At 39.6% G+C, this 25,126-nt stretch overlaps 3 protein-coding genes across 4 annotated transcripts; all 3 read left to right on the top strand.

The window, feature by feature from the left end:
• The first annotated feature begins 615 nt into the window (after window positions 1-615).
• cnr1 (cannabinoid receptor 1) lies at window positions 616-4,849 on the top strand. 2 transcript variants are annotated; one of them, XM_040125618.1, is made up of 2 exons: window positions 616-874; window positions 1,760-4,849. In XM_040125618.1, the coding sequence occupies exon 2, from the start codon at window positions 1,805-1,807 to the stop codon at window positions 3,212-3,214; it is 1,410 nt and encodes a 469-aa protein (XP_039981552.1). In that variant the 5' UTR covers window positions 616-874; window positions 1,760-1,804; the 3' UTR covers window positions 3,215-4,849. The 2 variants fall into 2 exon arrangements, with proteins under 2 accessions (XP_039981552.1, XP_039981550.1); XM_040125616.1 differs by having other exon boundaries at window positions 616-879.
• Window positions 4,850-6,715: 1,866 nt separating this feature from the next.
• On the top strand, window positions 6,716-12,469 carry akirin2 (akirin 2). Its single transcript, XM_040126129.1, has 5 exons — window positions 6,716-7,231; window positions 7,836-7,970; window positions 9,486-9,635; window positions 9,723-9,794; window positions 11,458-12,469. The coding sequence occupies exons 1-5, from the start codon at window positions 7,060-7,062 to the stop codon at window positions 11,466-11,468; spliced, it is 540 nt and encodes a 179-aa protein (XP_039982063.1). The 5' UTR covers window positions 6,716-7,059; the 3' UTR covers window positions 11,469-12,469.
• Window positions 12,470-13,668: 1,199 nt separating this feature from the next.
• Window positions 13,669-24,982, top strand: rars2 (arginyl-tRNA synthetase 2, mitochondrial). The gene is made up of 20 exons (XM_040126017.1): window positions 13,669-13,857; window positions 13,995-14,068; window positions 14,188-14,290; window positions 15,292-15,375; window positions 15,472-15,572; window positions 15,660-15,715; window positions 16,183-16,266; window positions 16,352-16,428; window positions 16,627-16,785; window positions 16,920-17,026; window positions 17,420-17,515; window positions 17,792-17,852; window positions 18,957-19,033; window positions 20,131-20,255; window positions 21,866-21,933; window positions 22,081-22,190; window positions 23,491-23,586; window positions 23,728-23,802; window positions 23,939-24,002; window positions 24,800-24,982. The coding sequence occupies exons 1-20, from the start codon at window positions 13,822-13,824 to the stop codon at window positions 24,884-24,886; spliced, it is 1,740 nt and encodes a 579-aa protein (XP_039981951.1). The 5' UTR covers window positions 13,669-13,821; the 3' UTR covers window positions 24,887-24,982.
• Window positions 24,983-25,126: the final 144 nt, after the last annotated feature.

Below are 25,126 nucleotides of genomic sequence, written 5' to 3'. Positions count from 1 at the left end.
TGGGTTCAACACTCGCAGCTCAGCCGGTATCACAAACGATAGCGTCTTCTTTATGCGCTTTGAGGATTTCAATTTTGGATAATTATCCACACGATTAACAGACATGTGCCGACTATCAATTAAGTCTGCAACCTCTATCTGCCTTTGACAATGAAAGGAAGGCGCCATTAAAAGTTACCTTCGTGTGGAAACTTTATAGGAAAAATGCATCTTTTTTGTTCCTGCAAACTGTAGAAATTCTGCTCAGAATTACCTTGTGAATTTGGGCTTTAAAGCGATTATTCCAAATTGCTGGTAATCTTGCTTATTTATTTTTTTGCGCTTTGCGCCTTGTGCCTTTGTGCCTTGTGCTGTGTCCATGCCCGCCTTCTCTGCCCGAGCCCGTCAGCTGCTAAGATCAGCTCCGGGAATTCAAATCAGATCCTTTTTATAAGCCTCCATCACCACTGTCGTCTGCCGTGCTCCTGTGCGCCGCACTCGACGGCTTCGCGGGGAGGGCAGATGTAAAACTGTGTGGAAACACGTGACAGGGCTCGTAGGAGCGACGCTTCATAAGTGTGGAGACAGGGAGAAGAGGGGCTGGAGAGACGCGGGGGCCAGCGGCAGCATCCTGCACCCTGCATCCACCGAGCAGGAGCGCACTCCCGAGACCGGCGAGACACTTCTGCGGACATTTTATGAAAAAACTTGTGTCACGCACACAATTTGAAAACGAAACTCTGAAATGATGACAGCGACGGTGGTCTCCCTCTAAGACACGCACGCTGGTTGTCTCTCCCTTTATGTAAGATCGGTGTTGGTCGGATGATGCGCTTCTGACTTGGATTAACGCGCGGCGGTAAGAGGGCGATTCTGCGCACTTGGGAAAAATTATGTAAGGTAAAGAAGCACTTTTTCTCCTTCAGATATCACACCGAGGCTTTCAGTGTTGCTCAGTGTCGCGTTTGCACTTGAAATGCTTTGCGTTGTTTTACTCCGGCGTGAAAGTGTCAGTGGTCGCCCCTTTTTTTTTTAATGTGCGGATGCCTGAATGGATTTGTGCTCCCCGCAATAAATCTACGCTCCTACATAGCTGATCAGACTTCCTCAATAGCCTGAGGTTAAAATAACTTCTGCACATATCTAAATGACATGATAGCAACTTCCCCCGCTGTTCTCACATATCTCTTTACTACCGCAGTAAATTGGACGATCCAAAATTGAGCGTGCACGTCCTGTACGTTATTTCACATGGAAGGAAATTAGCTCGTGGGTTCGTTTTTTGCAACGCTGCTCCAGTCCATACAGGTGCATGGGAATTGCATTGTTCTGTCTGCCTACCGTTCATCTTTTGGCGCTAAACCTCACAGGAGAAAAAATAAAAAAGAGGGTTTTTTTTTATTTTCAGCCTCACGTTTTCTTGTTTCTATGTGTAGGTTTCCTGTTTTTGAAAAGTAAAAGCTCAGTGACGAATCATTTCATGTGTGCTGATAAGCAGAGGGTGCCTAGTACAGTATTAGTAAGTACACCGGGGCTCTTAAAGAGCAGATACGGTTTGTGCCCAATCCAGGAACTCAGTGTGAAAAAGGTGTGTGGGAAAACAACATCTGAAATAGCACAAACTATCAAAGAGTTCTGTATTTCTAAATGTTTGCAATGGAAAATTTTGGATTATGTGTTAAAGGCATTTTTATTAGAAAATATCCAGAGATAATATGCATGGGATCCTTTTTTTTTCAGATTTAAAGAAATGTCTGAAATGTTTTTCATCAATTTGTAGGTTGTCCAGGCGTCTTAAACTGCAGTATTACCCTCAGACACAGCCATGAAATCTGTGCTGGATGGTGTGGCGGACACCACCTTCCGGACTATTACATCTGGTTTACAGTATCTGGGCTCCAACGATGCTAACTATGATGACCCCATCAATGATGTAGACTTCAAGGGCAGCTTCTCTCTGCAGAAGCCTTTATCTGCTTTCCGCAGCAACTCCTTCCCAAACAAAGTGCCTGCGGATGAGGAGCTTATCCTCAAGGGCATCCCCTTCTACCCCACCAATGCCACAGACTTGTTTGGCAACAGGAGCACATTCAGAGACGAGACTGACAATATACAATGTGGGGAGAACTTCATGGACATGGAGTGTTTCATGATCCTGACTCCCAGCCAGCAGCTGGCTGTGGCTGTGATGTCTCTGACTCTGGGTACCTTCACGGTGCTGGAGAACCTGGTGGTGCTCTGCGTCATCCTGCAGTCCCGCACCCTCCGCTGCCGGCCGTCCTATCACTTCATTGGCAGTCTGGCTGTGGCCGACCTGCTGGGCAGTGTCATCTTTGTCTACAGCTTTCTGGACTTCCATGTTTTCCACAGGAAGGACAGCCCCAATGTTTTTCTCTTCAAGCTGGGTGGAGTCACGGCATCGTTCACGGCGTCTGTGGGGAGCCTTTTCCTCACGGCTATTGACCGCTACATCTCCATACACCGGCCTCTTGCCTACAGGCGCATCGTGACACGGACCAAGGCTGTCATAGCCTTTTGTATGATGTGGACCATCTCCATCATCATCGCAGTGCTACCTCTGCTGGGCTGGAACTGTAAACGTCTCAATTCTGTTTGCTCAGACATATTCCCTCTAATTGATGAGAACTACCTGATGTTCTGGATCGGTGTGACCAGTGTGCTGGTTCTTTTCATCATCTACGCCTACATGTACATCCTGTGGAAAGCACACCACCATGCTGTGCGCATGCTGAGCCGGGCCTCCCAGAAGAGCCTCGTTGTTTACTCAGCGGACGGGACTAAAGTGCAGACCACGCGCCCTGAGCAGGCACGCATGGACATCCGTCTGGCCAAGACCCTGGTGCTCATCCTGGTGGTGCTGGTCATCTGCTGGGGCCCAGTTCTCACCATCATGGTTTACGACCTCTTCTGGAGGATGGACGATGACATCAAGACGGTGTTTGCATTCTGCAGCATGCTCTGCCTGCTCAACTCCACCGTCAACCCAATCATTTACGCCTTGAGGAGCAAGGACCTGCGGCACGCCTTCCTCAGCTCCTGCCACGCCTGCAGGGGCAGTGCCCAGCAGTTGGACAATAGCCTCGAGTCAGACTGCCAGAACAGAAATGCCAACATTTCTGCCAACAGGGCCGCAGAGAGCTGCGTGAAGACCACTGTGAAAATAGCCAAAGTAACAATGTCTGTGTCAACTGAAACTTCTGCAGAAGCCGTCTAATTGGCCGTTACAGGTGAAACTGTGTAAATGTCATCCTCCTCAAACAAAGCCATTTTACACAATTAAGCAGAAGTTAGATATTTCAGAGAAGAAAAAAAAATGCTTTCCTGAAAGTATTGAGTTACATCCTCACATAGACGCTTTAGTGGTCGCATTATTTTACGTTTGTGTGTGAGTACATAGTGTGCCAAAGTGCCAAATGGTATTGCAAGGTCATAGAAAGGACTCACGATTTGAAAGGATTATCAAAGACTATCCTGGGTCTGGTGTTTACCATTGACTTCATGATGTCCAATTAGTGAAGGCATATTATATTTTTGTACTGTGAATTCAGGTTTTGAAAACAATATATCTTCATTTATGGGATAAGGGGCTACTGACATTTTTAATTAGAGAGGTTTTACTGTGTCATTTAGATTTTAACATGTGTCTTGCACCATAAATATAATAAATCTTGGCACCTTGACTTTCTACAGGCTTAATGTACATGTTGCGTGTAGACATTTCTATAGGCAAGTAATGAAAAAAAGATCAAATGACTCTGATTGTTTATTTCCAAAAGTGTTATTCAACATGTCACTTTTGTACTTCTTCTAACAGCACTCAGTGAGTGGCAAATGTGTGAAGAGATTTCAACAAATGAGAGGTAATTCATTCTCAAGATGAAAAAAAACAACAACAAAACAAAACATATTTATCACCATCACAAAATAAACTAGTGAGATGGAGATAAATTAATTCACAGCTTATGAGTATGTGAAATCTGAAATGGCATTTTGTGTGGCATCAATCATCCCTGTTGTCCATTTCTTTACTTGTTAGCTGTTAGACGTTTAGAGTAACGTGTCTTTGTTCAAATGTATACCTAACAACTGTACAGTGTTTTCTTGCAAAATAAAGTGTTCAAATCGACTTGTTCAGCGATACAGCCAATACAACAACAACAACAACAACAACAACAACAGCAACAACAACAAGCTTCTGGCCAAAGCTCGAACACATTCGTTAAACCTGAAGTTTGACACAGTGTGCTGGTCCACTACTGTGACAAAGTGAAGTGGTTTCCGACTATAGCTGCTTTCATCAAATGTAGGATTTTTTCGGATTCAGCCTCGTATGTGTGTGATACCTTTGTGACTTGGTGATATATGTCCAAACCCCAAGCCTTTTGAACCATTGCAGTGAGATGTTTTAGTGCTACTGTTGCAGTGGGGCATCATTTCGGAGAACAGAAGCAACCCATGCACAGGCCTAGTGAAGTAATTTTTGGCGTAACTCTAAATAAAAATATGTCTGCTGTTAATTTTACTTATCTAAACAAAGACACATGAGTCTTTTCAATAGCTGGTAACCTGAGTGGAAGTTGATGTGAATGCATTGTGTGGAGAATCGACAACTGACCTTACAAAAGAATTTGAGAAGATGTGATTTTTCTAATAGGTGATGTAGTACTTTTAATCTAGAAATCTCACAGCACAATTGTTCTGTAGACATTTATCTTGGTGTAGAAGTTATCCAGACAGCTGTTTATCAGTATGCTTTGCTGCCTCTTGTATTATTGAGTATTGAAGGTCAAAATGTCAACTGTCAAGTGGCTTCTGTACAGTGTCGGCATAATGAGGAATCTGTGACTTAAAAATCAGAGTCAGTCCTGTGTTTTTAGTATTGCTGTTTTCAAATTTTTGAATAAAGTTGAAGCTGGTTGTCATTTCGCCTGCAGTTCTTTGATTGATCATTTGATGGTGGGAAACGGGAGGGCACAGCACATTTTGCTAGATCCTCATCCAACAATCATTGATTCAACAGATACTACAAGAGGAGTCCGAGCCCTGAGCGGATTGGCAAAGCAACAGGCCATAAGTGATGTCTCAGTGCCCCCTTGTGGAAGATTTAACACCGTGAATAGTGGCAGCCTTTCTTAAGCGAGTGGGCATTTCTACACAGAGACTCTAGCTTTGTAAGTATTGCTGTGGTTACTTCTTGTAACCCCAAAAGTGACAAAGTGAAAGTAAACGGCTGCCACAGCATCCTCTGCTGGCAACATCTGCTCTGTTCTTTTCATCTCTTGGCTTAGAGGAAATTGGAAAACTGCGACATCTGTTCACACAGATGTCAACAGGATTTTGTTCATTTATCTATATATCTGTCAGTTGACAGAAAATCATTTAGGAACTATTTTTTGTAGTTGTTTAATATTTTTTTTCAAGCAAAAATGACCAAATATTACCTAGTCCAAGTTCTCAATCGTGAGCATTTGCTGTTTTTCTTCGTTTTATGTTATAGTAAACTTAAATTTTTGGGTTTTGGACTGTTGGTCAAACTAAACAAGCAATTTGAAGATATCAACTTGGGCTTTAGGAAACTGTGTCATAGTCATTGTTCACAATTTTCTGACATTTTATAAACCAAAATGATTAACTGTCAAAATATTCAGCAGATTCATCGAAAATGACAATAATCATTACCAAGATGTTTTCTACAGCCTATAGCACTTACACTACAGAGTGTAACACCCTTACACTTAGACTCCTTCCACTTTCCAGCTTGACACTAGAGGATAACAACACACAAAAATACTGTTTAGTGAAGTACTATATTATCATAGATATAAAATGCTTTTTTGGCTCGAGAACAAGTGTTTATCAGTCACGTTACCAATCCCCCTCTAGTTTTGTACAGTTTAAAATGTGTCTATACAAGGGTGGTTGAGTTAAGTGGTTGAGTTAAGTCATTAGTTTTGATCAGCACTTAATAATATTTATACTTAATCTTACCTCGATTGAAAAACTATCTATTTTTTGTCCAACTTAATTAATTTCCTTTCTAAAGTCTGAACATGATCCACAGACAGTTAGTTGAGGATTTATTTTAAAGACCTAGATACAGTTTAGCTTTTAATTTCAAATTATTTCCTTCTCAGGCAGCATTACCTTTTCTGAACAGAAAATAGACCTTAATTTCAGAATATCAGTTTACAGTGAGTCCTGTAGCCTGCTCATAAATAACATTACGGCTGAGAAACAACATGAAATACCAATATACTGCATAACTTCTCCACTGTAGTTGTATTGTAGCCAAAGGTTTCCAATTAACCTGGACGCATATTGAAATGAATCAAATTAGAAAGGCTGAGCTGCGATGGTAATTTAATATTCCCTCATTACTAAATCCTCATAAAAATGTGTTAATGCTTGTATAACGTGTATTATTTTTTTATTCTAAAAATCAAACTGTAAATATAATAGAGTATTCTTTTATAAATCGGTAACAAAATTTTTTTTTTTTTCTTTACAAGTTTTATGTTTAAGTTTTAGGTAAAACTGAAACTTCGCCGTGGTTTGGGGCGTTTGTTGCCAAACAAAACAAATTTGATTTTTGAAAAAAAAAAGGAAATTTTATGGGTTTTCGGGAAATGTAGTATTCAAGCTCATAAAAATAACGGACGCGACAGGGAATAAAAACTACAAGTACCCAGCACGAAACGCTTTATTGCGCATGCCCACTACCGATACAATAGAACGGAATAAAAGGTAGTTTCATCCGTTGCAGTAGGTACTCTTAAGTGGTGCGAGCAAATCTGTAATCATCTGATTTTTTACGAAGGTTAACTTAAATCGTTGTATACCGTTTTGTTCGAGATATATTCACTGACTTAAAGTCGGTGAGATTTATCAGCACAAGACAACGGGAGACGAAAAAAGTGCCTAATTGTCTACACCCCGGAATCGCTGCTACGGTTCGACCTAGCGAACGTTAGCTAGCATTAGCAGCGCATACCGGGGCCCGAGTCAGTGAATTTCCCAGACGACAGGAAATTTAAGGTTTTCTAGACACTTTTCAGCGTAATGGCTTGCGGGGCTACTCTAAAAAGGACTCTTGACTTCGATCCACTTATGAGCCCGGCTTCTCCTAAAAGGAGGAGGTGCGCCGCGATCATGTCTCCGGTCTCTTCACCACAGAAGTATCTACGTATGGAACCCTCACCGTTCGGGGAAGTGTCGTCGAGACTCACTACAGGTACTCGACTTGTAAATCAAAATGTCAACATAATATGCAGCTAAGCATGTAAAGTCCCTCCTAATAGTATACCGGACTACGATTTACTCGCAACCTAGCGGTAGCATCTGCCCGGTATGTACCGGTATGTTTCGTGTGGATAAAACAAAACTCCATACGTTATTTGTCAAGTTAAACGAGTGCTGTCTGTGTTAATGTTCTTTTTCGGTATACACATGTTACAGACGATGTGATATGAATCTTTATCGCCCTTTTGTAAATTCGGCATTCACTGTAGCAGTTTTTATGAATTCATTTTTGACTCTTACTACTGGTGTAAAGTGGTTTGGGTAAATGAAGTGTTGGAATAACAGGAAACATTTCTCTATGGTTTGTGTTGCTGTTGCGTAAATAATGAATGGATTTTCTTCTGCTAGAAGTATTTGATCCACACTGAATTGGACAGTTACTTTATAGCATCTATTTAAATGTCATAAGTCATGATGTACCTGAGTATACATCAGCAAGACCACGTGAAATTGTCAAATTTGTTTCCATACAAGTGTAGCATCGTTGTGGGAAGGCGTCAGTCATATAATGGAGCAAATGTGTTTCTTTGTTTCAGAGCAAATTCTACACAACATCAAACAAGAGTACAAGCGGCTGCAGAAGCGGCGACACCTGGACAGTGCTTTCCAGCAGGCGGATGGCTGCTGTCCTCTGGACCTGCAGAACATTCACAGTGGATCTGCCCTACCAGGTATCTCATCTTATGAAGATAGAGGCTAGTTTTTGCTATCTGTCAACTTCTTGTTCGAGGTCATAATTTAAAGGGTGATGTAAACTGCTATCCACCATTTATTTAGAACAATGGCTTGCAATCATGAACCTTAAAGGTGCTATATGTAAGTTTTTGCTAACACTACGTTACCAATGTTAGCATTAACAGCAGTTTGTTTGCCAGTCTAGAAGAAACGTTGCAAGTTCAGAATTAAAACTCCATTCTTTTACTCGCCCAGGGAAAACAACGCCAATTTTAAGTCTTGTTTTGGTTCTATTTCTAGAACTTCTTTTCTTCAACTGAAAGTTAGTATGCTAACCAGCTGTCCCTGTCCCGTCTCGTAATGCTAACTTGCGATTGTGAGTCACTGTAGCGTCAAGTCTGCACTCAGTTCAGCATGAGAGGATGAAGACGTAGCGCTGCCCAGAGGGTGTATTCCAACCTTTGGTTTTGTAAACGCAACAATGGTTGAAGCTCGTGGCAAGTGACCATTATCATCACCACCCACCCGCTCCCGGCAGGAAACTGTGTTTGATGGGAGAGAAAACTTACATATAGCACTTCTAAGAATGTAGTTTATGTACCATTCATTTCAAGGATCAGCTAACCAAATCACTAGCATATTATGACTGACTGGTTCAATTAGTGGTTGCAGTAACAACATGGCTGTAATAAGTCCACCGAGGCACATGGTTACAAGTTGGATATTCAGATTGAGTGTCCATTTTTCCAACATATTGTTATTCATTCCGACATTGCCTTCTTGTTAGCCATTTTCTCTTTGCACACCTAGTAACTAGCAACTGACGTTTCTATCCACTTTGACATCAACATGTTGGGATTTGTTTGTGTTTTTTTTAAACCATTGAATTCCACACAACTATGGAAAATCCCAGAGCCTTAGCCAGCCCCCACAGAGGAAGAATAGCAGACATGGGAAACCCCCCCCCCCCCCCCTTTATCCTTTCATTTTCTTTTATTATGGAGGGTCTTTTTTTTTTAATTTTTAATTTTTTTTTTTAAATTTTGTATATTAGTCCCACTTTGTGAATAATTGAAATTGCCTCATGCTCCAACAGACAGTGTGTTAATACATCCCGGTATTGTGGGGAATTCTCCACAGTAGGTGTTGTATGCTGTGCAAATAGTAAAGCCCATCCAGGCAGATTTGTGAAATGGGTTATATAAATAAAACTGACTTGACACAATGCAGAGTGACAAGGAAAACATGAGGCTCAAGTAGAACATCATCTGCTTTTCCAATATTCAACCGAAATTTGCGAACACGTGAAGGCCTTTTGAGATAGAAGAACAACGGTGTTGGCATATATGTACGATATGCATTTCTTAATTGTGAGCATTCTTCCACAATTGCTTGGCATTAAAGTAGAGGGATATCAAATGTAATATCTGTTCTTCTATGAGACTGACAAAGTTACTGTGGTTTTGCAATGTTTTAAATCATTGACTATGGGATATTGACTCTCCTAACAGGTACATCCTCAGGTGCCTCATCTCCCACCAGGAAAGAGCAGCCTTTATTTTCCCTCAGACAGGTTGGAATGATCTGTGAAAGACTACTGAAAGAGCGAGAGGACAAAATCCGTGAGGAGTACGACGAGATACTGACGACAAAGCTTGCAGGTATGATGTTCTAAAAACATGGTACAGAAAACAATTTGTCATGAGTAATCCACACGGAGTACCAAAAAAATGTTTTTTCTTCAACAGAGCAATATGACGCGTTCGTCAAGTTCACACATGACCAACTGATGCGAAGGTTTGGAGAACAGCCTGCTAGCTGTGAGTATATTTATTGTTGTCAATCACTTATTGCTTATTAATGGTCTCTGTAAAACTTGCCTCTGCAGGTTTGTCTTTTTAGTGATCATAACTTAAGAGTTTATGACACACTGTTGATAATGAATTGTAAATGTAAAGAGAAACACATTTTCACATTATCTGTCAAAGACAACCTTTTCAAAGTTCTGTCCTGCTTTTCATCTGTCTACAATACCAGTTGGACATGGGCCAATGCAGGTGTTCAGTGTTTACATTTTGCACAGCAGTCTAGCTTGCTGTTAAAGGTGTGGCTAAGCTTCACAAACGACAGTAGTGGATCATGGAAATATAATAATACAAGGGAGGAGACTTAACTGTCTAACATGTCAAAACATTTCTATAGTATGCTGTGACAATGCACTGTTTTCACTGTCCACAGTCAGTATCACAATGCCACACAATCAGCTTATGCTAGCATGTCCTACCTAAGGAGAGCTGCTTAGTCAGGTCATGTTTAATGAAAACCTTATACTAGACACAGCATCTCACCTTGTGTTTAGTCAGTTAGAAAACCCGTATTATCCCTCTCTGCTGTAGTGAATCCTAGTGATCCAACATTTACCAAATATTAACCCACTTGTCTAAATCATTAGAGACTGAGACATCCATCCATTAGCTATACCGCTTAACCTTTGAGGGTCACTGGGGGCCTGGAGCCAATCCCAGCTGACACAGGGAGAGAGGTGGAGTACACCCTGGACAGGTTGCCAATCTATCACAGGACTGACATAAGAGACAAACAAGTCACCAATTAACCTGACCTGCATGACTCTGGACTGTGGGAGGAAATCAGAGTACCCGAAGGAAACCCGCACAGGGAAAACACAAACGCCACACACAAAGGCCCCAGAACCTTCTTTCTGTGAGGCAATAGTGCTAACCACTACACCACCGTGCCACCCTGAGACTGAGACAGTTTGACTTAAAATAGCATTTGAACTGTGTTAATAACACAATGATACAAAATGAAAAATATCATACCATTATCAAAAATACTGGATATTAATTCAGGCAAACACTCATGGAATCTTAATCTAACAGCAAGTAGCACATTATTCAAAAGTTTATTATTTCAAACTTGATTGAGTGCTCCAGTAAGAACAGTCCACTTTCTCTTGCATGGGTGCTTTGTGTACACAAGGACAATTGTCAAAAATCCAACACTTCAACAAAGAAAAACCGAATCAGTCTAAAAGGTCTACATTTCACTGAGACGTAACCATTGGAGGTACAGGAATAGTTAATGATGGACTCAAACTTTTGAAATCTGCCAAAGAAATCAGGTGATCCAACTTAAATTCATGCTGCAGTTTACTCCATCTGAATTGAGAAAAATATTTGATAGGACTTTTTACCAAGCTCTATTTTGAATTATGGATCCTCCAGACACCCCTGAGTTCAAGTGAAGCAGTGAGTTTGGCAATACTGAAGAAGAAATTATAGATAGATAGATAGATATAGAGGCTGTTTTTCTAAAAGGGCAGTAAATACTAAGGACTGCAGGTCTCTCCTGACTAACAGAGGGCCAACACGACACAGCAGCAAGTGAAGCCATGTCGTGATATGAAATGTGTAACTGATAATATAAATATTATTGGTATTCATTCCTTGTTCCTCTCCACAGATGTTTCCTGAGTGTCAGCTTCAGATATGGGGGAATACCATTTGCTGCAAGCTACTCCAGGGACTGAGTGGGTGTAGGTGGGCTTTTCTTCTAGCTGTGCCATATCGCCTCTATGTGGACTTGCTGCCTCAGGCATCAGTTAGTGGCATCCACGTTTGCTGTGTCTACCAGAGTTAGGAGGGCTTCCTGCTGCCAACATGTCCAAGGACTTTCTGTGACTCTACCAGTGGCCTCTTTACTGCCGTGTCAATATTTATTTGGCTTTGTTCTGATGCCTTCATAAAAGGCTGACTGCCACCACAGACTTGGCCTTTTGATTTTTATTATATTTTTCTGTCAGATTTAGTTATTTCACAGAGGGGATGTTAGTTATGCAGCTTTTTTCTATGTACATTTTGAAAAAGGGATTGGACATTGGGGAGTGGGCAAATAAAGGCCACCTCCAGACTGGACTCCAGAAACAGGCATCTTGGTTTTTTTTTTTTTTGTTTTTTTTTTTATATATATATTTTAAACTTTACTGCTGATTACTGCTATTACATGTGTATACACTGTACTTTTTTATTTTTTTGCTTGACTTTTGTTTATTGTACCAAAATTTCATGGTTTTATTTGCTGTAGATATAACAGGGCTTTGATTCAAGAAAAGTGAACAAATAAAGTGTTTACACAAATGTCTGTTTGCCAGGGTTTTTCAATCTGAGACGACCGTTTGAGTCGCCACAGTTGACACCATCTTTTGAAGTGTTCACACGAATCGTAAATGTTTTGTTTACAGTTCTGAACATATGTAAGTGAGACCCATGCTGCCAGTCCAGTGCTATAAAGTTCGGTGAAATTTTAATTTAATTTGATTTGTGGTGCTCAAAACATGAAGTTGAAACTTAAATGACTTAACAGCAAAGTTTCATGCCAGAAATTCTCCTCACTGTTTGGCATAAAACCCTGACCTTTGTGTTACAATTATTATTGGGCCTATTTCATTATTTTATTTTGTCACAATAATAAACTCTTTAACTACAAGCTGCTGTTTTCTACAAGGCCTCTGATTTTACCACAGGGCAGGAAAGTGACCTTGAAATGGGAAAATTAATCTTTATTATTTTGGGAACTAAAGTATTTAAAGTAAGCATATAGGCTGATACCAACAGTGGGATTTTGGAAACCAGGGAATCAATTTGTAGAAAACGAAAGATCCACTGGAAAAATAGGATAGGGTCATTGGTGCAGTTTCAAGATTTTGGTTTTGCTTCAAAAACACCAGGAGCTTCTGAATCGAGAGCTAGACTCTCAAATGCTTTTAAAATCCATATCCTGTTACACCATAGGTGTGCTTCCACACCGAGAATGCAAATTTCCCAGACAAGTATAAAAAGCACTGAGCTCGAAATGATCCAAATAATCAGAATTAAACTTAAAACAGAAATTTTTAATTCAAAATAGTAAATTAAATATGAAATATTTTCAGGTTTTTTTTTCTGATGGTAACATACCCAGGGCATTAATGACCTACCTCCGATAATCTTATCAGAACTGAAACTATGGAAATCATTTAGTTAGGGTAAGTCTCAGACTGCGAGTTTCAGGGGCCTGAGTTTCTGTTTCTTCCTCTTTTACCTTCCACTAGAGAATGAGAGAGCTCTTATCTGTATTCATCCCTTTGGCTTTTTCAGGGTCCTAAAACCCGCCGGGGTTGAGGCATCTGTCTTATTCCTCCCACCGGTACTTCTGTGTGGTCTTACAGTGACGTCACATATTCCATATGGAATACTTCACTACTTTGTGTGGGTCACATTTAAACAAACGTCATCAGCAGTGTTCGACTGCGTAACAGTATGGAATGGAGCTCGCGTATTTCTTTGCACCAGTCAGAATTTAGCAACGCGAGATTTATGATGTGATGAGAGTTGTCGTGGTTTTTTATTTTTATTTTGCTTATGTTACCAAGGAAACGCAACCGTCAATGACGTTCAATCGAGCCGCACAGTCCTGACGAAGCAGAATTGCTGAGTTAAACCCCCAATAATAAATAACCAAGGACGTTTGTTTCCAACTTTAACTTCAACGGTTAGTTATTTAGTCATGTATATTCAATATAATGGAAAAACATGTACGATTTGAATGGTTTTCCGGCGATTTAGAGAGAGATTACTTACTGTCGGGAGCAGCGGAGAACATAATCAAGCAAACCTTTTCTGGTAGTCACGTTGTTGGCAAAGAAGCCTGTGATTGGACAAGCTGAGAGGAAGCGGTGTGGCTAAGGAGGAAGCACGTTAGCCATGTCAATGTGAACGGACCATGGATAGATTTGTCTAATTTTGACTTAAAGTTCATCGTTATATTGTGTTTGCTCTTTTAGGAAACATGGCTTGTTTCTTTAGAAGAAGAATTGCAGAGAAGGTAATGAAGCTAAAAGTCCTGAAAATGAAATGAGGCTGTGTGCTAATGCTAACGTGCCTTGACCCTGGTAAGAGTCAAAACAACAGTCTGTAACCTGTCTTTATACGTTTTTAAGTTGTGTATGTTTTAATGTCTAGCTGGGTAGGACGCTAAAGCAACCGGAGGACGCCTTCATACCAGCGCTGTCAGCAGTTCCAGTTTTTAAGAAACAGTTAAGTGTGTCTATGTTGCTAAACAGTAAATCTTTTGCCACTCTGTTCGACTCGGATGCTCCATTGGTGCTTGTCCTCCCATCGGTTCGTTAAAGCCCCCTGATCTTTTGCTCCTCAGGAAGACCGCTGACTTCAAACTGTCAGTGAGCACGTTACGAACCGAAGGGATCTTACCATCCAGTGGAGACATTCAGCTGCAGACAGAAAACCTGGCCACTCAGGTGAGATAGGTCCCATGGGAACCACGGATAACAAAACAACAGATTTAATATGTTCGTGTGTGTGTGTGTGTGTGTGTGTGTGTGTGTGTGTGTGTGTGTGTGTGTGTGTGTGTGTGTGTGTGTGTTTTGAAATACCAAAGAAACAGAGTGGTCCTCAATTTGAGAAAGAACCATTCAAAGGCTGTAAATTTTAAGGTTTCAGATTAGTCTAAGAGTTTCAAGTTCTGTCTTTACACCAAACTACATTTCACCAGGGAGCAAAATTACATATTTCGACCTATTCAGGGAAACTATTACAGTATATTTAGACTATGCTGTGCTACCAACTTTGTGGCAATAAAACCCTTTCTGGTTTCAACATGACAGTGCCCTCGTGCACAAAGTCAGGTCCAAAAAGAAATATGTTTCCCAGTTTGGTGTGAAAGATCTTCACTGGTCTAGCCAGAGCCCTGACACTCGATGGCCTCCGACACCTCTGAGATGAACGGTAATACCCACTGCAAGCCAGGCCTGACTGCCTTGCATCAGAGGCTCTTATAGCAGCATATTAATGTTTTTAATAACATGTTTTTGAAATGAGATGTTCAGCAGTCACATAAGAGTGTTTGGTGTTTCCCAGTTTCCCAGAGGTTAAGGTGACATTTTCAAATGTCTTGTTTTGTCCAACAGTTTTTTGACCAAACAGTCCAAATGGGGGGAAAAAAAAGAAAAATTAACAATGTTTATAACCAAAAGAAAAGTTGGAAAATTCTCACATTTGAGAAGCTGAAACCAGATAATTTTTGACGTTTTTGCTTCATAAATTACTTTAAAGGGTTAATAAATTACTGAAGATTAATCTTCTGTTGACCAAACGATTATTTCAGCTCTAGCGTCCATATACTTTCGGTCATGTAGTGTATTTTTGTAGATGTGCTAAGCGGTCACAGTCTCGGCTCAAAAAAGGTGACGCGGTAGACAACTCATTGTTTTTAATTTGTAATCCATATTGCCTTTTTCAGCTGAAGCAGGACAGTGTGGTGGAACACATATCTGCTGACTGTGGAGTGATCAACTTTACAGTAAATCGCAAGCTTCTTGTCCAGGTTTGTGAATGTGCACATTTCCACAGTGGTAGGAAAAAAAAAAAAAAAGGCTTGACTGCTTCTGCTGTTATAATCTTTCTGCTTTATCTGTCATAGAAAATTTTGGAGCCACTTGGGAAGCAGGAGGGTGAGAAATTTGGGTTAGATAGTGAACTTTTCAGTACCCTCAAGAGAGGAACAACATTAGTGGAATATAGGTGTGTTTGTGTATTTTCTTCTTCAACACTTCGTACGTCTTCACCTTATAGATATTTTAACAGAGTTCACGTGTTTGTACGTTGCAGCTCCCCAAATATTGCCAAAAAGTTCCATGCTGGACACTTGCGGTCTACAATTATCGGTGAGTTTTGCCCGAAGTTAATTTATTCAGTAACTGAAGCCAAAGTAGTTCTATTCATTGATACAGCATGCATGTGAGTTGCACTGTGAACTAGGGCCTCATCGATAAGTCAGCCAGGCCAACGCATTGGCCAATATCAGCTCATTGCAGATAGATCAGTATTGGCGTTTATGTCAGCCAATCAATGACAAGACACTGAAGTACAGAAATATGTTTTGAAGCAGTGTCGCCAACCTATAGTTAGTTTTTCAACTTTAAAATGTCTGGTACTTGTATATTTCTTGGTTGTAATTTAAAAAAAACAAATTTAAGGAAACCTTATAAAAAATGTTTTGTTACGTTATGGGTTATGTTAAGAAAATTAATAGAATAATATCCTGTGTTGCTCGGGCTTTACTGTGAACTCTCATTTTGAAGTGATAGTAAAGTCAGCTCGACTAAAAAAAACCCATAAACTCCATCTCCAGGTAACTTCATTGCCAATCTAAAGCAGTCCCTAGGAAACAACGTTATTCGAATGAACTACCTTGGAGACTGGGGTATGCAGTTTGGTGAGTAAATGATGTTCAAAATATTCAACAGGCGTCTTCCAGTCTCATGAGGTCCTAAATGCTAGTTCTCCCTCTTGTATTTCAGGTTTTCTAGGAGCCGGGTTCGGCCAGTTTGGATGTCAGGAGAAATTAAAACAGAATCCCTTACAGCATCTGTTTGAGGTGAGTCTGCATGTTTGTATAAAGACGGATATGACAAACCAGGTGAACTTCCATCCGTCCTTCATGAGTTTCAGTTATGTTTGGGTTGAGAAAGTTTGTGTTACATGGTCTAAATGCGGCAAACAGATCCTCCTACCAGGACAGACGGCATCGCCATGGCTGCATTTTGTGTATAATTCATATTTTTGCATCTTGCAGGTGTATGTCCGAGTCAACAAGGAAGCAGAGCACAATGAGGATATGAAGCAGGCTGCCAGAGACTTCTTTAGACAGCTGGAGCAGCATGAGAGCCAGGCCGTGTCGTTATGGCAACAGTTCAGAGAGATCACAGTGAAGGAGTATCATCACGTTTACAAGGTGCAACCAGACGCACAGCGTGATAGATGGACATCAGGGTCAAAAATTTGGTGGCGAAAATACAAACTTGATGTGAGAAATGAAAACATCACTAGAATTTTAACACCTCACTGACTGAAACCTGATCTTCCCAGCGGTTAGGGGTCCACTTTGACATTTACTCCGGGGAGTCCGATCACCAAGATCAAGCCCAGAAAGTGGTGGAGCAGCTGCAGAGCCAAGGCCTGATGAAAACCTCTGAGTATGTGACAGAATGTGATGGTTCCTGATCAGTAACCGGTGTGACATGTAAACACGTGTTAAGAGACCAGCAGATCAGTCAGATGCACCCAATTTACAGGTTTCCTACCAGGGCATAAAGAACACGGAGAAAATGTTTTGAGCAAGATAAGCAAGATTCTTGAGTTTCTAAGTATTGGTTAGTAATTTTGGCTATCAAGTGTAGATTTTAGAAAAATAAAAACGATGACAGAAAACCTGAACCTAATTTTTCACAAAAAATTTTCATTCAATAATTTTACAGGAAGAGCTGAACTAATACTTTGTCATTGCAGCTGAGGTTGACATGTCATGGATTAAACTTAAACGCAGCCACCACATGGACTGGATTTCATGGAAGTTGTTGTATTGACAGGAAGGGAACTGGTGTAGTGGATCTTTCCCCTGACGGAGACATGAGCAGCGTCTGTACAGTGCTCCGCAGCGACGGCACAACGCTCTACATCACCAGGTCAGTACTAGTGGGAGAAAGTTATTGAAACAGTTTATGTAATGTGATTTAGAAAATTTTGAACAAGTGGTTTCTGAAGGAAAAAAAGATTGTAACAGTTAAACATACACTGAAATAGAGGAATGGCCTGTTCGTCTGCCTCTTCGCTATCAGCTATTCAATAAAGGTGAAAATGAAAAAAAAAAGAAAGAAAAGAAATGCTGGTCTAAAGCTGCTGCTGCACTTTTGGAAGCCACCCTGGCAATAATAGCCTGTTTTGCATTTTCTCCTTTCCAGAGATCTCGCTGCAGCCATCGACCGAAAACACAAGTACCACTTTGATGAGATGATTTATGTGGTAAGGACACCGGAGCACTCCAGCTCTCTACCTTTACCTTCTCAGTTGCTCATCGCTGTCCTCTAAAGAAGAACAGGTGGGGCAACTTCACATAAAGCACAAAAACACATTCAAAAGGCACATTTTAATGCAGTTGTAAGTGATGAGTAGATCATGGAATTTAATGGTGGAGCTTCAGTGATCTTCAGCAATTTAGTTTTTTGCACTTATTACAGAGCTGAGACAATTATTCAGTCCCAAGAAAGTCACTCAGCAACTGCTAGTAACTGATAATAATTTAAGTAATTTTTCCAGTTCCAGGCTCTATATTGTGAGGATAGTGAACTGAATATCTTTGGGCTTTGGACAGTTTGTCAGAAAAAAACCAAGTCTTTGGACAATTGTGACAGGCTTTTTTAAAAAAAATATTTTCTGGTCCTCTTATGGATAAAACAACTGATTGATTAATTTTGAAAATAACCGGCAGATTAATAGATAATGAAAGTAACTGTTAGTCGCGGTCTCACATATTTATTTAAACTGTGGTTTGGTGTTTTTAAATCCGTTATGATCTAATGAAGGCTCCACGTGGAAATGTATACGTTTTCTCAGACCAGTAGTTCTGATCAAAACATGAGGCGACTCCTTCACTCGAATGCCTCCTTTTTCCTGAATCTGTTTTGAGAAAAATAAGCAGTTTTGTTTGCACCGACACGTAAACTCAGGGCAGGACATGTGCACATGTTCCCTGCGTAAACTCGAGAGCCACCTGTGTTTTTGCCAGCACGACCTAACTCTGCAACATATTCAACTTTCCTGACTAGCATTTAGTGTCACAAAAGGTGGTTGTTTTTTTTTTTAAATCCATGATATGATGATGTCAGCCCCGACATCCTGGTCTACCCTCTTGTCTCTCTCTCTCTGTGGATGTGGAAACAGTTAATCATAGAAAACATGTATTCCAAGTTAAAATCCGGCTTCGTGATTCAGATTTTCCTCTTTAACTATTATTACTACTACTAGTACTCGAGTTTCTAGCTTGTTTCCTTTCACACACTCTGCATGACCTTTTATTGTTAAATTTTTTTTAATCAGTGTGCTGTATCTGTTTTTTTTCTTTTTCAGACAGATAAAAGTCAAGCGAATCACTTCCACCAGTTGTTCCAGATCCTGCTCGCTATGGGACACTCTTGGGCTGACAGGTAGATGGAAAAATAACACACACACACACACACACACACACACACACACACACACACACACACACACACAAACCCCCAGACACACAAACCCCCAGACACACAAACCCCCAGACACACGAAACCCCAGACACACAAACCCCCAGACACATAACATAGACGGGTTTAGAGGAGCTGTTTGTTGGTTAAAAAGCCACTATAAACCAAAGAGTAACCAAATAATGACTCATTGCTCTAAAAATACAGTTCTGTAGAATGTCTTTAAAAAACAAAAAAATGTATCTCACACTGATGGAAATGCACATTAACTTTAAGAGGAGGCTTAAAATAAAATGTGCATCTGATTAAAATAATGGGAAAACGAGCCTTGCAGACAAAAATATTTGCACCGTCTTTATAATTGTTAATCAAGTAAATGAGAATGTAAAGTGAATTCATTTTGTCATACTTTATGTAATCAGTACTCCACCCATTATAGACAGGAGTCTTGATTACAAGCTGTCTTAATTGTTTGTCATTCTGCTCTCAACGAGTCGGTGCTGTTGCAGGCAGCGGTGAAATTTAACCAAGTATATTCACTCATTTGCTTAAATACAATGTTGAGCAGCTTGTGCTTTACTTGAGCATATTATATACATTTTATGGATGTTTTCCATACATTTTATGCTACTTTGTACTTCTGCTCCGATTTCAGAGGGGAAATATAGTTTTTACTCAGCTTCTTTTATCTGACAGTTGTAGGTATTTTGAAGATAAAAAAAAAAATTATCTCAAAACATAATAAACTTATGAAACATTATAACTTGGTATAGATCAGAACAACCCAACAGTGCATGAAGCACTTTAAAATTATAGTTCCACCTCAACCACTTTCAACATTAAATGCTGCTTACACATCAATAATAATAAAACAATATCATATTAATAATTTTCTACTATGAAATGGCTGATTCTGCATAATGATTACTTTTGATATTTTATGTAAATTGTGCTGCTACTTAAGGACATTTTTTAAAAAAGACTTAGTCCTGTAATTCTGTATTTTAATGGTGTTGTATTGCTACTTTTACTTGAGTAGGGGACATAATTACTGATTGCAGGTGTCGGCATGTGCCTTTCGGCCTGGTGCAGGGCATGAAGACCAGGACCGGTGAGGTGGTGTTTCTGGAGGACGTGCTGGACGAAGCTCGAGCCCGAATGTTAGACAACATGAGCCAATCAAAAAGTACAGTCTGTCACACACATTAGGCAGTTAAGGGGCAAATGGCCGAAAATCTATTTGCATGTGCCCTTGTACAAAAAAGAAAAAAAAAAACCCAAAACTGCCTATGCAGTGCAAAAGCAGCTGCTGTGTACAATGTAAATAAAGTAACAGTATTATTTTAAAGGGGCTACATGAAGCATTTTAACATCAGTAAATCATCATCATAGTATGTTACAGGAATAAGAACACCTGGCAGACTTTTTCATTCTCCACACTGCATTTTACTGTAACACCTTTAAGTCCCCCTATTTAGCCTTTATAAGCAGTATGCAAAACATATATGGAAAATGGTTTTATTTTATTTTTAAGTGTTTATTAATGGACGGTATTGAGCAACAAATATACCTTCTCCTTTGAAGACATTTTTTATATCTTTAAAACTGTTTTTTTTTTTTTTTTTTTTTTAAACCATATTATCCTTCATTATCTGTTTATAAAGCAGCCTCCACCTATGGGTGTCCAAAGGAGAGATTATAGTTGTTTACAAATACATTACTAAACACCTTTTTATAACTATAGTGTGTTAGAAACAATTTATTGACTTTTTATATATATACTGCTTATAAATGCTAAATTGGGGGACTTTCTACCAAGTGTCAGGCAGTCACAGAGTGTGCCGCATTCAGTCTGGTCTGAAGCTTTAGAGCGAAGTGGGAATGTCTGACTGCATCTCAAAACCGGACAATGGCGCTGTTCCTCCGGTGCAGCATTTCTGACAATACTGAAGGTTTGAGTTGCGTCCCAGACCCATACTACACACTAATTCTAAGCCGGTTTTGAGTACGTTCTGTGTTCATGTTTTAAAAGTAACAAAATAAAGTATTAAGTAAAAAAAAATAAATAAATAAAAACTATTAAGTATGTTGATTCCTGTATTCTAAGTGCATCAGTTAGTATGTGGTATTTTCTGTAAATTTCTCCACCGTAGTTATTTAACCTCTTAAATGTCACTAACTCACCAGGAGTCGGTCATTACAGACTCATGCTGTGCAGCCAGATTTAGCTCAAACCCACAGGTGGCGCTCCAAAGTTTAATGGTGATCTTAAAGTTTCAAACAGGTGTCTGAATTTTGGGGAAGTGCGTATAAAATGATGCGCGAGACATCTAGAATATGTCAGTTTGGTAGAATGGTATGGCCATAAAAAATATTTAGTCTTGGATTTTTAATATTTCCCTCAGTACACATCAAATAACATCAATTAAGAGCTGAAATAAGCCGATGCAGAATATATATGATACTTTCAGATAGAGCGAGTACGTTGCTAATAGTGAAAACAAGAGAAAAACTATGTTAAAGCGTTAGGATAATTAATTTTTCAATGAGAACTGGACACTTTTGTCAATGGCACATTACAACCAGGTTCTGATTCATTTAAAACTACTCTGCTTGGCCTAATAACAATAGAACAGTCATGTGAATGCAAACCCAGGCTGTTGTCCCCAACATTACCCATCCCAGTCTCTTTAAAATTGATTATGTGCATGATGGTAATAATGAAGGGACCCGCTGTGGGAATAATGAACCTGTATTTGTGGATAGAAGTGACACCAACGCTTGCTCTTTCTACAGCAACAAAGGAAATGGACGACCCAGAGGGCACAGCAGAGAAAGTGGGGATCAGTGCACTAATAGTCCAGGTAAATGATCAAATAACAGTTTTAAACTTTACCTCTGTCTAATATTTGACTGCCTGTTTCATTTCTCGGTTAGTCTGTACAATGTGATGAGAGAGAGACAGAGAAATATCTATTTTTCATTACTCTTTTCCGTTGACTTTGTTTCAGGACTTCAAAGGTCCCCTGCACACAGACTATAAGTTTGACTGGGACAGGATGCTGCAGGCTCAGGGAGACACGGGCGTCTTCCTCCAGTACACACACGCTCGACTCTGCAGGTCTGTATCCATTAGCTGCTGAAAATAATGAAACATGAAGACGGGAATTCTTGTAGTTCTGTTGTAACTTTGCTACTTTGGTGATTTGATGTTGTAAGACTTTAATTAAGACTGAACAATTTCTAGCAGCCATCCTCAATCTCAGCGATGGAAGAAATACTGAAATTCTTTACTTAAATTAAAAGTAAAAATACTCTTAGCAAGTAAAGGTCCTGCATTCAAAATTTACTTTAATAGAGTACATAAATATTATCAGCAAAATGTAATAAAAATCAAAAGTAAGTACTAATAAGTAAGTATTAATGACCCCTTTTATAATCTCATGATTGATTTTATAGAGATAGATAGAGATATAGATATCTATATTTGAGGATTACTGAATTATTATTAATGATGGCTGAAAATGCAAACAGCGCTTTAATGTTGTAGGTGGTTGACGTGGCGCTAAATATAAGGGCTTAAAAAAACGGTTAGCATTTTTTCAGATCTGACGTCGAACAATAGTCAGATGCAGATATGCTAACTGAAACAGGTTTTTCACACCGTAATTGTTCCTTGTGCTCATCCTGTTTGAGAACCCTCTTCCTACTGTGCCCCATTGTCTGATTCTTTGCAAAAATTTATTCCAAAGTTTATCTGAAGCTAATGTGAGGCTCCCGCAGTCTGAGTTCGACAAGTCAAGTGGACATCTTCACAAGCTACTGTCGTTTTTAGAATAAAATTCGCTCTTTGTGTTACCCTGGGAAGTGTTTCTGTGCTGGGCTGCAGTGGAGGGAGAGTAGCCTCAAGTGTGGATTCTGTACTAAAAAGACTGAAACTTTGAAAGACAGGGATCTTTTCATGGCCAGTATGAACAGCAGGAAGGATTACAGCAAGCAGTGTTCATATGGGCACCGGGCTGCTGTTTAAAGACAGACTTGAAGAAAAAAAACAACTGTGAACCTACATATTATATGCTACATAATACCTATGTAATATAATGTGCTGATAGAAACTGTCAACTAACATTCTGCAGTCTGTACATTTTTATTTTAAACACTATACTGCCTGATTTCAGTTGCTAGTTCTCCTTCTTTGTTAGTTTAATGTTTGTTTGGAATAAAAAATAAATAAATACACAACAGTTGATCCACTGATCATTTGCATTACTCTTGCAGGAAAGCACTGAAACCAGATACTATAACCAGATGTATTGTACCTGTCCTTACACAACAAGGGGAAAAAAAAAGAGAGAGAGAGAAAGCCAACAAGACTTATGAGATAGTTAATTCACATCTTAATTGTAATACTGTTACTGCAGTTTAAAACGGAGGAATGAGGGCATAGAGTCATCTACACTCGATCCATCCCTTTTACTTGAGCAGACCAGTATCAGCATCCTGCAGCACCTCCTTCGGTAAGCAGACCTGTCATCGCCCAATTCCTCTGCCTGTTGTCAAATATGAGACAATGAAAGAATATGTCACAATCTGCCAGTGTTGAATCAATATTTGCAAAAAAAACCAAAAACCACGGCCTCCACTTTGTTTGTTTGCAGCTATGATGAGGTGTTGTACCAGTCGGCCCAGGATCTGCAACCCAAACACCTAGTCAACTTCTTACTGAAGCTGTGGTAAGGAAAAGGATGTTAGTCCTGAGGGACTGGGTTGCTAAGTGTTCCCCCCGGTACATTACAGAAAGTTTGTACAGGTGGTATATTAACTGTGTACTGAGGCGTATCCATCTCTTTCCTCTTCACTCTCTTCCAGCCACCTGGTCGCCTCAGCACACAGAGAGTTGCCAGTAAAAGGAAGCCGTCAGGATCTCGCAAAGGTAGAAAGAAAAACACTTATGTGCACAGCGAATGGTTTTTCCTTTTGAAAGCACCATTATGCAACATCAGTTTTCTGTCCTCTGTAAAAGGCTACAAGATTGGAGGAAAATATTTTTCTGACAAATATTGCGACTCAAATTATGACTATTATTAAACTGTAGTTCTATATTGGTGGTCTACGTAGTATTTCTCATCTAACTTTTGCTGGACTGTGACTACAGTACAGGAATGAATGATAAATGTTAAACTTTTTAACTGCCATACAAGTAGAGAAGATTCATCAAGCAAGCAAATTGACTCAGTAATGTCAGTTACAATGCAATATTATCTAAAGTTTGCCAACATTAGCTACTAGTAATACTAGATGAATTAAACTTTTCATTTGTAAGAATAGTTATTATTTAATCTTTCAAAAGTTACATATTTGTTCTTTAAATGTACAGTATTACACAGCAGAGTTGTACCAAGAAGAATAACAAACTTTTTTCTACATGAAAATAATCTGATCAATAGATGCAGGTGCTTGTTGTTAATGGGGTTTAAACCAGCCAGCTGGAAAAAGGTCACCTTTGAGTTACATCAAACGGATACAGAACGGTGTGCCTTTCTCAAGGAAACCATGTTTGGTCGGCTCACGGAATCTGCTAATGCAACTCTGTTTACAGATGGTCACATGTTACAATTTCACTACGTTTTTACAGTTGAAGACATTGCTAATGTGCAAAAATTACATGTTCATATTTTTTTTTTTTTAAATTAATTGTTAAGTGTTATCTCATTGGCTAAATGTCAACAGGCAAGGTTACAACTGTTCAGCAGCGCCTGCTCAGTCCTGGCCAACGGGATGAGGATCCTCGGCATCACACCAGTTGATAAAATGTGAAACTCACCAAAGTTTGTAATGACTTAATTACTGTTATTTTACTGCTGTAGTTTATTTGTACTGTAAATAAGGAGCCTTACATTTTAAAAATAAAATCATCTTTCTAAACTGAATTCAGTTTCTCCCTCAGAAGCATTTGCTTTTCATACTATTTTCTCACATATTTTCTACCCACAGATTGCGATCAGGTGTAAACCAAACCAAGTCAAACCATTGCTGACACCTGGAAAACAGGACAAA

This window comes from Xiphias gladius, chromosome 4 (genome assembly GCF_016859285.1).
Source record: "Xiphias gladius isolate SHS-SW01 ecotype Sanya breed wild chromosome 4, ASM1685928v1, whole genome shotgun sequence".
In the NCBI taxonomy this organism is placed as follows: Eukaryota; Metazoa; Chordata; class Actinopteri; order Istiophoriformes; family Xiphiidae; genus Xiphias; species Xiphias gladius.
This window is presented reverse-complemented; position numbering and strand designations above follow the sequence as displayed.